The following is a 14,564-nucleotide window of genomic DNA, read 5'->3' on the forward strand; positions in this document are numbered from 1 at the left end:
TGCCTGTGGGGCGCTTCTCCCCACCCCCTTCCTCCACCCGGCAGGCCTGTGCCCACCCACCCAGCCATGCCCTTTCCTGACTCCCAGCTGCCCTGCCCTAGATCTTGAGCCTCTTGAGGGCACATTGTTGGGGGGATTGCTCTGGGCACAATAAACATCCCTGGAAGCAACAGATGGGTCCTGGCCTCTTTCTTGTCCTGCTGCTTGCCTCCGTGCCTGGTGTAAGCTCGGGGTGGGGGGGCCCAAGGTGCTGCTTGCCTTGTCTGAACTTGGGAGAGCCTCTTCTGTGGACTGGGCACCACCTATGGGCAGCGGGGCGCCTGAGGGCTGCTGGGGGACTGGGGACTCGCCCAGGCGGCTCACTCCGAGACCTTCAAGGGCACAGGGCACAGGGGGCCCAGGCCGGCAGGAATGGTGACTGCAGTGCCCGCCAAGTGCCCACTTGGATGGTCCACGGCCTGGAAAAACGGACTGGTCTGTCAAAGGGGCGGTACTTTGTCTGGGCAGCCTTTAGTCAACACTGTGTCTCTAGCTCTTCCCTGTACAGCCACGTGCAGGGTGGGGGCGGGGGGCCCAGACGGGAGCAGACGGGGGCAGGAGCCTTGCCGGTTGGCTGGCGGCCAGCGAGGCGGCAGAATGGAGAGAGAGTCGCGGATGGGGCCGATGGGGCCGGGGTCCCGGCCGCTGTCCACACGCAGGCCGAAGCAGCTGTGCTCCCAGGAGGCCGCTCTGGCCATCGCTCGGCCCCCACAGCCAGCCTAGGAAGGGGCGGGGCCGTGGTCGCCGCGGAGAGGGCCACCCTGTTGTCCCACTTCCGCGTGACCCCGGCCTCGGACTTCTGGCTTGGCTGACCCCGGCCATCTGCGCCGTCCCCATTGAGCTACCTGGCCCGGACGTCCTCAGGGTTTCCACAGGCCCCACTGTTCCCAATCCGAGTCCCAAGGATCCCTGCCCAGCGGCGGGGAGCGATGTTCCCAACCCCGTGTATTGGCAGGGCCGGAACGCTCAGCCTCGCCCAGCCCTTTGCAACCCCATCCGGCTCCTCTTCCCGACCCCCAGACCCCGCTCCTCTCCGGCGGACACCGGCCCTCCCCACCCCTCGTGGGGTGCGCACAAGTGACTCCCGAGGGGGGCGCAGGAAGAGAAACGAACGCAGGTTCGCCGGACACGGCTGGGCGGGGCGCCCCACTCCTCCCGTGCCCAGCCGCGGGGCTCCGGGAAAGGCGAGGGGACTCCCGTAGAAGGGGCGAAGGCGCGAAGGGTAGCGCGGTCCAGCAGGGCCCAGGTCAGGGTAAAGGAGAGGGGGAAGGGTCGCGCACGTGGCCGGGGGGCGGGGCTGGCCGCTTCCGCACCCCCACCCGGCCACGTGGGGAGCGAAGCCCTCCCCCATCGAGAACGGGGGCGCGCCCGGGGCCAGGGTGGAAGCGACCGGGGAAGGGGCGGGCTCCCGCCGGCCGCGCGCCCTGGCGTGGGGTGGGCACGCCCGCGAAGGGGCGGGGCGCGCGCCGAGAAGGGAGGGCTGCGCCGGGAGGGGGTGGGCCGTCCTGTGAGGGAGGGAGGGGCGTGCCGAGATGGGGCGGGGCGTGCCGGGATGGGGAGGGGCGCTCCCGGGAGGGAGGATCATACCGGGGAAGGGCGGAGCTTGCCGGCGTGGGGAGGGGGTACTCCGAGAAGGGCAAGGGGGTGCGCGCCGCAGGGACCGGAGGCGGGGTCTCCGGCTAGGGGCCCCGCGTGGGGACGGCGCGCTTCGAGAAGCAGGCGGGGACGCGCTCCAGGGCCGGAGTGGGCGCGCCGGGGGCGGCTCCTCCGGCCCAGACCCCGCCCCCGGCGGCCGCGCGCGGCTGGCAAGGCGGCGGAGGGCGCGCCGGGCGGGGGGCGTGGCCGCGCGCCCCGAGGGGGCGTCCTCCGGGCGGGGCGGGCCGCGGCCGCCCCCGCGGGCTCCGGTGCGTCAGGGCGCGTCAGGCGGGGCGGGGCGGGGCGGGCCGAGCGCGGGCGGCGGCGGCGGCGGCGCGCGCCGGCCTCCTCCTCCTCCTCCGCCTCCCGCACTCCAGCAGCCGCCGCCGGCCGGACGGGCACCGCTCCCGCCGCCTCCTTTCAGCCCGCTCGGCCCACGCCGCGCGCCCTTGCCCGGCATGTCGGCGGCCGTGGCGTGCGTGGATTACTTCGCTGCCGACGTGCTCATGGCCATCTCCTCGGGCGCCGTGGTGCACCGCGGGCGGCCGGGCCCCGAGGGCGCGGGCCCCGCCGCCGGCTTGGAGGTGCGCGCGCCGCGCCGCGAGGCCGCTCCGCCCGGGCCCCCGGGCCCGCCACCGCCGCCCCCCGCCGCCTCCGGCCCGGGCCCCGCCGCCGCCGCCGCCGCCGCCGCGCCCCACCTGCTGGCCGCCAGCATCCTGGCCGACCTGCGCAGCGGGCCCGGCGCCGCCCCGGGGGGCGCCTCGCCTGCCTCCTCCTCCTCGGCCACCTCGTCCCCGTCCTCTGGCCGCGCCCCCGGCGCCGCGCCCGCCGCCGCCAAGAGCCACCACTGTCCCTTCCCAGGCTGCGCCAAGGCGTACTACAAGTCCTCACACCTCAAGTCGCACCTGCGGACACACACAGGTGAGCCCCGTTCTCCTGGCCCGCGCGCGCGGTCTCCTGCGCCCCTTCCCCCTCCGGGACCCCAAAACTGCGTGGCGCGTGGGGGGCGGGGAGGGGGGCGCGCCCGGGCCGCCGCCGCGCCGGCCGGGAGGGCGGGGCCTCGGTGGGTGGGGCGCGCGCAGGGGGCGTGGCGGCCACGCGGTCGGGCGGCGCGCGGTTGGCGGGCGAGACGGTGGTGGCTGCAGGCGCTCGCGGGGCGCGCGGCGCGACGGGGTCCGTGGGCGGAATCGGGGCTCCCGGACCGTCCCCTCCCCCCTCGGCTTCGTTTCCCTTTTATTTCCTGTCGCGTTCGTGTCTGGGGAGTGGATGCCGTGGTTGGCGCACGCAGCTCTGAGATGGTTCTGTCTTCCCTTCTCCTGCCTCAGTTTCCCTATTTGTAGAGAGGGAGGAGGAGCTGCGTCGCCGCCTCCGGGGTGGCAGCGACAATTCACCCCAGAGGGCAGCAGAGCGCCTGGCGCGGGGGCCGGGGTGGGAGGCGCCCCACACATTTTTTTTTTCCATATGAGTTTTAATAAGGCGGAGGGCGGGGCTGAGAGTGCGGGTCGAGGCCTGAGTCTGGATGCGGGAGTGGGGGGCGGATTTGAGAGGGGCCCTTCGAGGGAGTCAGGTCTCCTCACCGCGTTAGGGGGCAGGGTTGGGGGGAGGTCAGTGACACTTGTCATCTCTCAGTGCCCAGCTGGGGGTGAGGGGATGGCTAGGGGAATCAGGCGGGGGCACAGTCACCCTTACACTGTCACCCCCTCCCTCGTCCCCCTCGGGGTACCGCCCCCAGAATGCTCTCCAAGCTGGGAGTTTGGGTTGGGGGTCAGGGGAAGGTGGGTCTTGCTGGCTGGCCTGGGCTTGAGTATTGAGGGTGGTCTTCCCTTGGGGAAGGGCAGGGGAGCAGGGGGGGGGGGGGGGCATCTGGGTACAGGCGGTGAGGATGCACTTGGATTCCGGCTCTGCCACTTTCTAGCCCGTGACCTATGCTGGGGTTCAGTGTTTCATCTGTGGAAAGGGCGTGAGGAGTTCTGCCTTCTGAGGGTCATTGGGGGGGTCACGTGCAGCCGTGGCGCTGTGGACACACTCCTGTTGTGGAGAGAGTGTGAGAAAGCAGGGCTGGCCCTAGTGGTGTGGTGGGGATCCCATGTGGGCAGCCCCAGGCCCCTTGCAGGGCCTCCAATGCCAGGCACCCTCCTCCCTGCTCTTCGCGCTCTCCGTCTCCTGCGCAGTCCCCATCCCTGTCCACGGGGACCTAGAGGCTCTGCCCCACTTGTGAGCACAAGACAGGATATGCAGCCAGGGCCGACTTGGGGTGGGGTCTGCATTTCCTCCTGGGGCCACCGTCCTTCCCTGAGCAGCCACTAGGTGTTACCCACATATGAAGGCAGTGAGGTCTGTGGGTCTGTGGGCAGGACGTCTGGGGTCCATGAAGATGGAGAGGCGCCTCTCTGGGGACCAGAGGGGAGATTCCGCTCTGGGTGTGGAGCTGGGGTCTGAGCAGGTCCCTGGCTCATTCTAAGTGAGTTTGCCTGTCTGAACAGCAGGGGTGCTGTAGTGGAGAGATTGTCCAGAGAGGGACCCCGTTTCTCCCACTCTTGTGCTCCTACACCTGTCCTGTCACCAGCCCTAGGTCACTGTTGGATGGTGAGGCCCCAAGGGCCTTTTGGACCCCCCCCAGTGTACTGATTTGGTTTTTCTTCTTTTCTGGGTCAGTTGGAGGGGGCAGCCAGGCCACCTCCCACCACAGGTCCCAAGAGACAGTCTCCAGGGCATCCTGGAGTCCTTCGGAGCCTCCATATGCCCCCAAGCAGTGGTGGCCGCCTCTCTAGGCCGGCAGGGGGCGGGGGGCACAGCAGGATGTCAGTATTGCCATCCACGTTTTAAATGAGAAATTTAGGTTCACAAGGCCCAGCCAGGGTCAGGGGGAGTGTCCCAGTGAAGGGTGCGAGTAGTGGGTGGGGCCGGGCAGGGTGCCATCCCTGATGGATCCCTAGCTCCAGTGGGAGCTGTGACTCTGGGTGTCCTGTCTCAAAGCCCTCCTTATAATATGGCCTGGGAACCCAGAGGGCACAGCTCCTGGACGGACCGACGGCTCCTGAGATTGGAAATCCCTGGCTTAGGCACCCTTGGTGTTCTGTCTCCCGAGGGTTTCGGACACCTGTGTGCTTGAGACTGCTTGTTCAGTGTGTCTCCGTGCCCCCCCGCCCCGGACCACAAAGCCCAGCTTAGTGGCTGTGCAGAGAGAGGCCTTTAGCTTTCCTGGCTCCTAGTAGAGGGCGACGCCGCTGTTATGCCTGGCTTGGGGGTGGGGAAGCCAGGCTTGCCCCGGCTGTCCCAACCAAGGCTAGCTTGGTGTTGCCCTTTGCCAGGGATGGGCCTGGGGACAGATGTGATGAGGAATAGTAATTACAAGTCAGCTGGGCCATCCCCAGAGGGCCTTTGGGAGAGAATCCCGCCTTCCCCTGCTTTGCCTGAGGATCAGTCTTCCTCCCTGTAAAGAGAATCCCAATCCCAGCCTAGCTCCATTTTACAGAGAAGCAGACTGAGGCACGGAGCAGGATCCTGGCCAGAGTTGAGTGTGGTACCCCCATCATCCCTGCTCCGCTTGGCATAGGGGGTGGTGAGGCTGGGAGGGCCACCCAGCTGCAGGGGCAGGGCTGTCCCGTGGTCCCCTGGGTCTGGCCTACAGCCCCAGCATGGAGCTCTCCTGTGTGGGGTGGGGAAGGACTTTGGAAGCTTCAGGAGAAGTTGACGCCGTTGCTATGGATACGGAGAGTGAGAGGAGAGATGGGGCGGGGGCGGGAGGAGAGACTGGCTGTCTACTCCTTGCTCTCCCAGCCTCCATATCCGGACTGTTCCCCTGCCCCAGAGTCCCTGGTGCCGAGCAGGCGGTGAGCTGTGCCCCTGCTGGGGTCTCGGGCTCCTTCCTGGCAAGAGGGAGCTCAGATCCAGAAGTGGAGCTTCTAGGCCCTTCCCCAGGGCACCGCGGACACCATTCTCTAGGGGTGTCCTGGGCACCGTGGGGGTTTCAGCAGCATCCCTGGTCGTACCCACTCGATGCCAGAAACATCCCCAGTTGTGACAGTGACACGTGTCCCCTGGGGGAGTTGCAGGATCACCCCCAGGTGAGAACCCCAGTTTTACTCTAAAATCCTGTCCCCTTAAGTTTGAGGAATATTAGGGGCGCCTGGGTGGCTCGGTCGTTGGGCGTCTGCCTTCGGCTCAGGTCATGGTCCCAGGGTCCTGGGATCGAGCCCCGCATCGGGCTCCCTGCTCTGCGGGAAGCCTGCTTCTCCCTCTCCCACTCCCCCTGCTTGTGTTCCCTCTCTCACTGTGTCTCTCACTGTCAAATAAATATCTTTTAAAAAAAAAAAAGTTTGAGGAATATTAGTGAGCATCTAGCGTGTGCAGGGTACTGTGGGGACATCCCAGTCCCTGTGCTCTGACACCCTGGACCCTTGGGAGGGGGGTGACAGCAGCAGTGATGGAGGAAGAGGCCCCTCAGCTGACACCATGGGGTCCTGTGGGGCAGGAAGGGGTGTGTCCCAGGAGAGGGGACCGCACCCTGGCTGCAGGGGATGGGGACAAGGGACTTGGGGTGTGAGTTTTGAGGATGAGGTGGAGGTGTGAGGTGGGGGTCAGGGCAGGTGAAGGGTTCCATTTAATCCCAAGGGCAGGGTGGAGAGTGGGCAGGAAGGCAGGCCCGGCTTTGCAGAGGAAAATCCGTTTATGGAGCAGGGATTAGGGTCCCGCGAGAGGGGTTGAGGAGGGCAGGCTGCCCGCATGGGAGCGAGGGGTGGGCCAGCCCACAGACTGGGTGCAAGTGAGAAGCCCCGGGACACAGAGAGTAGGAGGTGGCTAGGGTGAACCCTAGTTTTTCTGAGTAGCCCAAGGGGGCAGGGTGGGGGTGGTGGTATTCTTGGCTGAAGAGGCCCCCAGGGGAGAGGCACATGGGGAAACTGAGGCCCAGAGGGGAAGTAGCCACCACCCTCCCAGGGCCGAGAGGACAGCAGAGCTTCCCCCCCCTTCCCCAGGCAGAGCCGTGAGCTCCTCTGAGGATGGGGGTGGGGGGGTGTCAGGAGACTGGTGGCTTATGGGGGGCAGGGTAGGGCAATGCCAAGCCTGAGGGGGGCGGGAGTGGCCAGTGAGCTCCACCTGGCTCCCCCGTCCCACGGGGGGGAGAGCTGCTGGAACTGGCTTCAGGTGCTGGTGCTGTGACCAGGCAGTGGGGGAGGTCCCCCAACATTGTGGGGGGTGATAACCACCCGCCACCCAGGCTCCCTGATAAAGGTGGCCCAGATGGCCCGGGAGCTGGCAGATGATACCAGTGCAAGGAGCTGGCCTCCCTCGGAGGGAGGGCGGGGAGTGGGGGCCGCCCTGACTTTAACCCTCGCCCAGTGCTCTTCCAGAACAGCAGGGCTCCCGATGACACATGCTGTGGGGAGGGGAGGCTGTGAGAGTTGTTACCCCTCACCCCCAGGCACGAAGAGCCCCCAGGCCAAACGGGCCAGTCTGGGTGGGAAGCGAGCCACAGCAGTGTGGGTCTTCAGGGAGGAAGGAGGGATGTGGGGCTGCGGGGGGCCGGCCTTTTAAATAAATGGTAGTGATAGCACCTCCCTGGGCGGGTGGGGGGTGGACAAGGTGACGAACACACCATTAGCTGCTGCTGCAGCCCGCAGCCTGAGCCTGACTCTCCGGACCCGTGGTCTCCCCGCAGAGTATGAAGTGTGCACGGCATGTATGTGGGGCCTGTGCCGGCAGCTTGACGGTCAGGTGAGGGGGCAGATCTCACACCTAGGAGATGCTAAGCACAAGGATAGAGAAGCCGAGAAAGGGGACAGTGGAGTGCACCAGTTAGGTAAGGAAAAGCCAATATTAGGGGTGACGGTATACAGGGAAAGGGCAGAGTGACGTGGGGAGAGATTCCAGGCAGCGGGAACATGGTGGGTGAGGATTAGTGAGTGGGGCTGCAGAGAAGTCGAGGGAGGGTGAGGGGTCAAGGTAAACTCTTTCAGCTTTGATCTTGGGTCAGGGAGTAGCTCTGGGAGGTTGTAGGGCAGAGCACAGACTGGGTGGCTCAGCCACAAGCTGATGGGCTACTGCACTAGTCCAGGCAAGAGCTGGGTCTGGAGATATTCTGAAGGGGTTAGGGATGGGATTTGCTGCCAGGTGCCAAGCAGGCCAAGATGAGGGATGGAGATGGCCAGGAGATGCCTGTCTAAGCTCTGGTGGCAACAACAGAGCAGTTGAACGGGGAAACCTACAAGAGGAGTGGGGGATGTGGGGGTGGGTAGGTGGTAAGCCTTGGGTTTGGAGGGGCAGGGCCCAGGGGGGTATTTAAAATCACAGCACGGGGCCGCCTGGCTGGCTCAGTCGATGGAGCATGTGACTCTTGATCTCAGGGTTGTGAGTTCGAGCCCCACAATGGGTGTGGAGATTACTTCAAAACTAAGAAATAAAATCAGACTAGTGGAGCTTCCCATAGGCAGCGGACTTTGTAAAGCCATCAGAGTAGCCAGCTGGAGGTGGACCCCATGCCCTGCTTTCCAGACCTCACCTTCAACCTCTCCCCTTTTCTGCTGCACCTTCACAACTGTTCTTTGGGTTATTTTTTTTTTTTTTTTTAAAGATTCTATTTATTTATTTGACAGAGAGAGACACAGTGAGAGAGGGAACACAGGGGGAGTGGGAGAGGGAGAAGCAGGCTTCCTGCGGAGCAGGGAGCCCGATGCGGGGCTCGATCCCAGGACCCTGGGACCATGACCTGAGCCGAAGGCAGACGCTCAACGACTGAGCCACCCAAGCGCCCCATTTGGCTTCTTTCTGGACTACTCGGGGCGTCTCCGGGAAGCCCCTGGCGCTCCCTGCCATGGGCTGCAGCCCAGCCTTCCCTAGCTCTCCAGGAATTCTCCGTCACCTGGGCCCCTCCCCCCTGCCTATACCCAGTGGGTGGGCATTTGTGCAAGGGTCAGCTGCCCGACACACCTCTGTCCCTACCCCAGGGATGACTCAGGAGGTCATGGTGAAGGTTAGTTGTCAGAGCCCCGGGCTTTGGCCCCTGTCCCATGAAGTCCAGGCGGCCAAGCTGTCTTGGCCCAGGGACCATCTTCACATTACCCTCTATCGGGTCTCCAGGACCTCTTGGCCTCCATTTTTCTGAGCCAGCATGACACTGTGGTGACTCCAACTGTCCCCAGGTCACCCCAGCCCGGCCCAAGTCAAAAGGTCATGTCCACCGGCTCCCCGCCCACCACATCTTCTCCCGCCCGGGGTCCAGTCCGCTCCGGAGCGGCCGGCAGCGGCTAAGCGCCCCCCACCCTGGCTAGTGGACCGCGGGAGGCTGGCAGGGCCTGCTGTCTTGCCGGCATTCGCCCATCGTTGTGGGGGCGGGAAGCCTGCGCACCCGAGTCCCCGCCACCCACGTGTGCACGTGAGCTCCCCAGCAACTGGGTGTGGGGCGGGGCTGGCCGGCACGGAGCCGGCAAGTCGACCCCAACCCCCCCCCCCCGTCCGCCGCCCCCGCCCTAGCGGGAGCGGGACCACGTGAGCGAGGCCGGCTGGGCTGTGGATGTCCCTGCCGCCACCGAGCTACGAGCTACGTGCGGCAGCTGTGTTCCCGGCGGCAGCACGCGCCCTGCCCCAGTGCGCGCTGGCACCGCTCTTGCAACCTGCTTATTGCAAAGTGGAACTGCGGGGAGGAGGGGAGGCTGGGAGGCGGGTACCAGTCCCGCCACCGCCCGAAATGGGGAAGTGAGCCAACTGCGGGGCGCGCCAGCAGCGGGATGGCCCCCCCTTCCCTTCTGCTTTTCCCCGCCTGCGCCCTGCAAGATGGCGACAGGACTGCATGCCCCTCGGAGGGGCATCGCTCCCCCAGGCACCGGGTCTGGCCTAGAGCCAGCAGCCCCGCCCCCCAAACCGGACTCCCTTCCCCCAGACTGCAACCCTGGGGGCCTGTCACATCCAAGCACTCCACCGTCCGGGTGGGGCGGGGGTCCTTTCCCAGGCTGTTTTGAGCTCCGTGGTTCTGTAGAGGATGTCTGTGCTGAGATCCCTCCCCCTGCCTTTGGGATTGTTCCAGGGAAGGGTGCAGCCCCAGAGATTTGCGGTCTGCGAGGTCTTGGGTACACATGTGTACCCCCCCTCCCCCCGGGGTAGGTGACTCTGGCACACCTGGATTCACAGCCTTCCGGGGCATGCCCGCCTGCAGCTGTGAGAAACCCACAAGAAATCTTCATGGGGGGGCTTGCTGGACCCACCTCCTCCTTTGGTTTTGGGGGTGGCCGGCAAGAAGGGATGGGGGAGGGGAGGTTTTAGTCTAGCTCTCTGCTGGGCCACGGGTGATGGTAGGAGCCCCCTCTGCCTCTCCTGACTCCTACCTCCTCCCAGCCCTTCACCCCAGGACAGTCCCTTAGCTTTCAGAGCAGAGATGTTCCTGGCTCCCCCCACAGCCACACGCCTGTCCCGTGGTCCTTCCTGCCGGCTCCTGGTTACCTCTCCTCTGCACTGGGCCACCGTCGGTCCTGTTTGGGGGGCCTTTCTCAGACCCCAGGCCATGCACCCCTCTTTGGGTGTGTTCCCCGACACAGGGTCAGCCTGAATCACCACAGTGCCCAGCCTGGGCCCGGTGTGTAACCCAGGAGGTGACCACCCTGACCCCGCCGTGGCTGCCCCCGAGGCCAGCCCTCTCCCTTTGTACCCGGAGCTCCATCCAGTGCCACAAAGGGTGTCACAGGGGTGTGGGCGCCACGGCCCACGTGCCCACATTCTATCCACACCCCCACCACACACGCACCCTCCAGAACTCCTGGACGAAACAAGGCTGGGAGTCCAGGGTCCCAGGTACCCGGCGCAGGGCGCAGGGGTGCAAGCTCCGGGATCCTCACGGCCCCTTGGCGTGGCGGGGATCCACGGTGGACCCAGCCTAAAGGTGGGGCCCTCGGCGCTCCCGGGAGATGCTGACCATGCTCGCTGGGGGTCGGGCTGAACCGTTCTGGGGCCGACACCCCAGACCGGAGGGGTGGGTGCGGACGGGCGCTTGGGGCTGGCGGCGGCTGGTCGGGGCAGGATGGGCGAGGCCAGCCTGGGAGGTGGGAGGGGTCTGCGGAGGAAGTTGCCGGGTGGCGGCCCGCCCCTCCCCTCCCCTCCCCGTCCGTTCCGCGGGGGCGGGGTGAGGCCGGTGGCCACGACCTCCAGGCCCTCTCCTTCCCGGCGGCGCTGTGACCTGCGGGGGGGCCGTCTCTGCCAGGGCCTCGTGCCCTTCCCCACCCTCTGCCGGGCTGTGGGGCTGCAGGTGGCCCTGGGGGGCCCTTCACATGTCCCTCTCCCTCTAGAGGGGCCACAAGGGTAGGTGGGTGGACCGGGCATGGGAATCTGCCCAGACACCACCCCACACAACACCGACTTTGCGCCCCGGATGGTCATTTTCAAAAGGTGAGGGTTACTGGGGTCGCGAGCACCTGGGAGCCTCTGGTATGTCCCCCCCCCCCCAGCGGAGGTGGGGACAGGACCCATTTGCATAGGGAGAAGCCCCTGCAAAGCCCAGCATGCCTTGGGAGCGGGCGCGCGCGCGCGCGCGTGCATGCGTGTGTGTGTGTGTGTGTGTGTGTGTGTGTGTTCTGTACACCAGGAGATCTGTCTCCCAGGCTGTGCCGGGGGAGTGGGGGCGGGCCTGGTAGAGCTCAGCCTCTGCGGGTTCTACTTTTAACCCACGGAAACTGCTGCTGGAATTACTACAAGTTCCTAGGAAATAAAGGGCAGGAGCGTTCATTAGGGGCTTCGTGAGATGAGTGGGGGTGTTCTTTGCACATTTACACGTTTTAAATTCACACCCAGAATCCCGCCTCTAGAACCAGGTGGGCGCGTGGGGAGACCAATGACCAGGATCCTGTGGGTGTCCCCCAGCGCTGACTGTCTGTCTGTCCTCTGTCCCCTGTGCCCAGGCGAACGCCCCTTTGCCTGCGACTGGCCGGGCTGCGACAAGAAGTTCGCGCGCTCCGACGAGCTGGCCCGCCACCACCGGACGCACACCGGCGAGAAGCGCTTTCCCTGCCCGCTCTGCTCCAAGCGCTTCACCCGGAGCGACCACCTGACCAAGCACGCGCGCCGCCACCCCGGCTTCCGCCCGGAACTGCTCCGGCGCCCGGGCGCCCGCAGCACCTCGCCCAGCGACTCGCTGCCCTGCAGTCTGGCGGGCAGCCCCGCGCCCAGCCCCGCGCCCAGCCCGGCCCCCTCTGGCCTGTAGGGCCCTAGTCCAGCCCACCCTGCCGCACCCCTGCTGGGCCTGGGCATGGAGCACCAGCAAAACGCCTGCTGTCCGCAGCCAGGGGCGGGCCACGGACGACAGCCAGCGTCCCCGACACTGGACCGGGGGTGGCCCTTGGGAGGGGTGGCTGGGGCCCGCGTCTGTAAATAGCCATGTTGGATAACTCTCTTCCCATGTGTTAAACAGGAACCCCAGGTGGGCGGCCAGCAGGCGCTCCCCTACCCGCATGGCCACCTCCCTGCTTTGGAGAGGGTGGATCTGGGGGGAGCGGCCCAGGAAAGGGGCACCTGACCAGTGCTCAGACTCTGCCCCCCCAGCCCCCCTCTCCAGGTTGGGATGATGTGTGCAAAGAGCCATAGATGAACCAGGGGTTACCCCGGCACCCCCCCCCACCCTGCCCGGGGCCCCTCACCCCACTGAAAGCCATTGGAGATGTTCAGGGAACTGGGGTGCGGCCCCAGCCGCCCCCATCCGGGTACTCAATCTCAGGTGTCCACAGGTTCTGCCCTGCCATCCAGCTCCCCAGCAGTGGGGGCAGGGTGGAAAGGGGGGAGGCAGGGAGGGGGGAAGGCAGTAGGGTCCAGGTTTTGCTCCTAAGACTGGGATAGGGAGGGAGAGAAACGGGTTCTTCCAAAGAACATTTTGACTCACATGGAGGGGAGGTGGGTAACAGGCTGCAGTTGGGGCAAAGGCCTCCTTATTTATTTTCCTCTGTCTCTGCTGGTGGGAAGGAGGGGGGCAGTGAGCTGCCCCTCTCTGGGTGGGTGTGTGAGTGTGTGAGTGAGGACTGCTCCTGTCAGTCGAGTCCCCAACTTTGGCCTTCCACAGCATCGTGTGACAATCAGTCAATCCCTCCTGTTTGGGACCATGACAGCCATTGAGCATAAGGCACCCCTTCCCTGCAGGTGGAGGTGTGGGGGCCGGCTCCATCCTGCCACCAGCCCTTCTTCCCGGCAGGTACCCCTGGTCACATGGCCCCTGGACCAGAGGTTGGGGTCCTGCTTGCGAGGCAGGAAGCATGAGGGCTGACGCCTGCACCCCATGGGATAGCTCGTTTTTTTGGACCGGGTAGAATATTTTTTCAGGCACCAATCCCTTTCTTGACCTGGGCCCCATGGGTGGTCCGTTGTCCTCAGGGGGTGTGGGTGTTGGGGGAAGGTCTGCGTGATCTGAACTTAGGGTAGGGAGGGGTAGGTGCTGTGCGCTCTCCTGGCGTATTCCCGCTGTGGCTTTGGTTGGGTTTCATTTTGGACAGGGACTGAGGACCCCCGCCCTAGAATGGGAGAGGACCCAGGCTCCCTGTCCCAAGACCCTGAAAGGACCTGTGTCCCACTGTTGGCTGCAGGAGGTTTGTGACACCTATGTGTGTTCCAGAACCTTCCTGTCTCCCCATCGGGGGCTGGGGTTTTGGATGGCGTTGTTGTGGACCAGACCCGGCCTGGCAGGATCCAGGGATGGGTCCTGGGGGTCCTGGGGAGGAGGCCAGGGAAGCCCTTTTGGAGCTGGACTGGGAAGGGTATTCTCGCTCAGCCTCTGGGCGGATCCTTGCCGGGCTGGTCCATCTGTACCCTAAACCCTCCTTTCCAGCAGTGTTGGTGAAATGCCTTAGTCTGTGGGGGCAGGCTGGGGTCCCATTTTCCCCGTGTCTTTATGGACGTCCTCTTGATTGTCCCATCCCTGGCTGGTGCCTCTCCACAGGAGGTGGACTGTGGGTCTGAGGGCCCAGGAAGCTGAGGACTCCTCCCTGGCCCCTCCCCAGTGTCCAGGGGCCTGGAGAGACCTGTGCCCCTCCTCCCCCAAGGAGCTCGAGGTCATTGGGACCTGGTTCCAGCCACTTAGCTGTGGCATCTCAAGGATGGGGTAAGGGGGGAGGGCCCCGAGGGACTTGTGCTTTCAGGGGGCGCCCCCACTTCCCCCTGTCCTGCCTGGCCTCTTCCTTGTATTTAATTAAACAAGCCCTTTTTTAAACCCGACTCTGGTGCCTGTGTGGTTTTTCCCACCTCTGGCCTCCAGCCGGCCAGCCGAGTGCCCGTGTCCCACTCAACAGTGTAGCCCCCAGGTCACCAGCCTCCTGCCGGGGGCCCTGAAAAGACCCCACTAGCTGGGACACGAGACAACGCGCCCTCAGCCCTACGGCCTGGGGAGGGGGCTGCCGCCCCGCGTCACGCACGCCTCGCGCAGCTGCGCCCCCTCCTTCCCGCTCCGTTACCCGGCAACGGAGGCGCGGTGACACGGCGCCCGGGGGCGTCCGGCGCCCGCCCCCTTCCGGCTCCGGGAGCTGGGGGTGGCCGTGCCCCTGGGGCTGCTGGTGGGCGTGACAGCGCTCGTCCCCAGAGGGTCCCCGGGCCCCGCTGTCCCCGCGCCGCGCCGGGCTCGCGTGCCCAGCGGGTCTGCTCACGTATCGCACGCCTGCCGTCCGCCAGCTGCCGATTGGAGGGGACCGGGCGGGGGAGCCGCTTCGGGAGGAGGGCTCAGCGGCCCCGGGAGCATTGAGAAGTTGGTGAGGGTCTTGAACCCCTTTCCTAGGAAATAGATGCCCAGATTCCCGCGGTCTCCAGAGCCCCGAAGGCGGGTGTGGCTCCGGTGGGGGCGCACAGACCCTCCCCAGGGGCTTCCCCGATTCCGCCCCGGGGAAGGCGAAGGCCCCGCCATCTGGTGGCCGCCCCTGGCACTGCACCGCCGGCTC

The 14,564-nt window shown here is 65.9% G+C and overlaps 1 protein-coding gene across 1 annotated transcript; it reads left to right on the forward strand.

Moving 5' to 3' along the window:
• Nucleotides 1-1,982: 1,982 nt before the first annotated feature.
• Nucleotides 1,983-13,851, forward strand: KLF16 (KLF transcription factor 16). The gene is made up of 2 exons (XM_036069988.2): nucleotides 1,983-2,595; nucleotides 11,556-13,851. Exons 1-2 carry the CDS (start codon nucleotides 2,133-2,135, stop codon nucleotides 11,855-11,857), a joined length of 765 nt encoding a protein of 254 aa, XP_035925881.2. The 5' UTR covers nucleotides 1,983-2,132; the 3' UTR covers nucleotides 11,858-13,851.
• Nucleotides 13,852-14,564: the final 713 nt, after the last annotated feature.

Source organism: Halichoerus grypus, chromosome 1, assembly GCF_964656455.1.
Source record: "Halichoerus grypus chromosome 1, mHalGry1.hap1.1, whole genome shotgun sequence".
In the NCBI taxonomy this organism is placed as follows: domain Eukaryota; kingdom Metazoa; phylum Chordata; class Mammalia; order Carnivora; family Phocidae; genus Halichoerus; species Halichoerus grypus.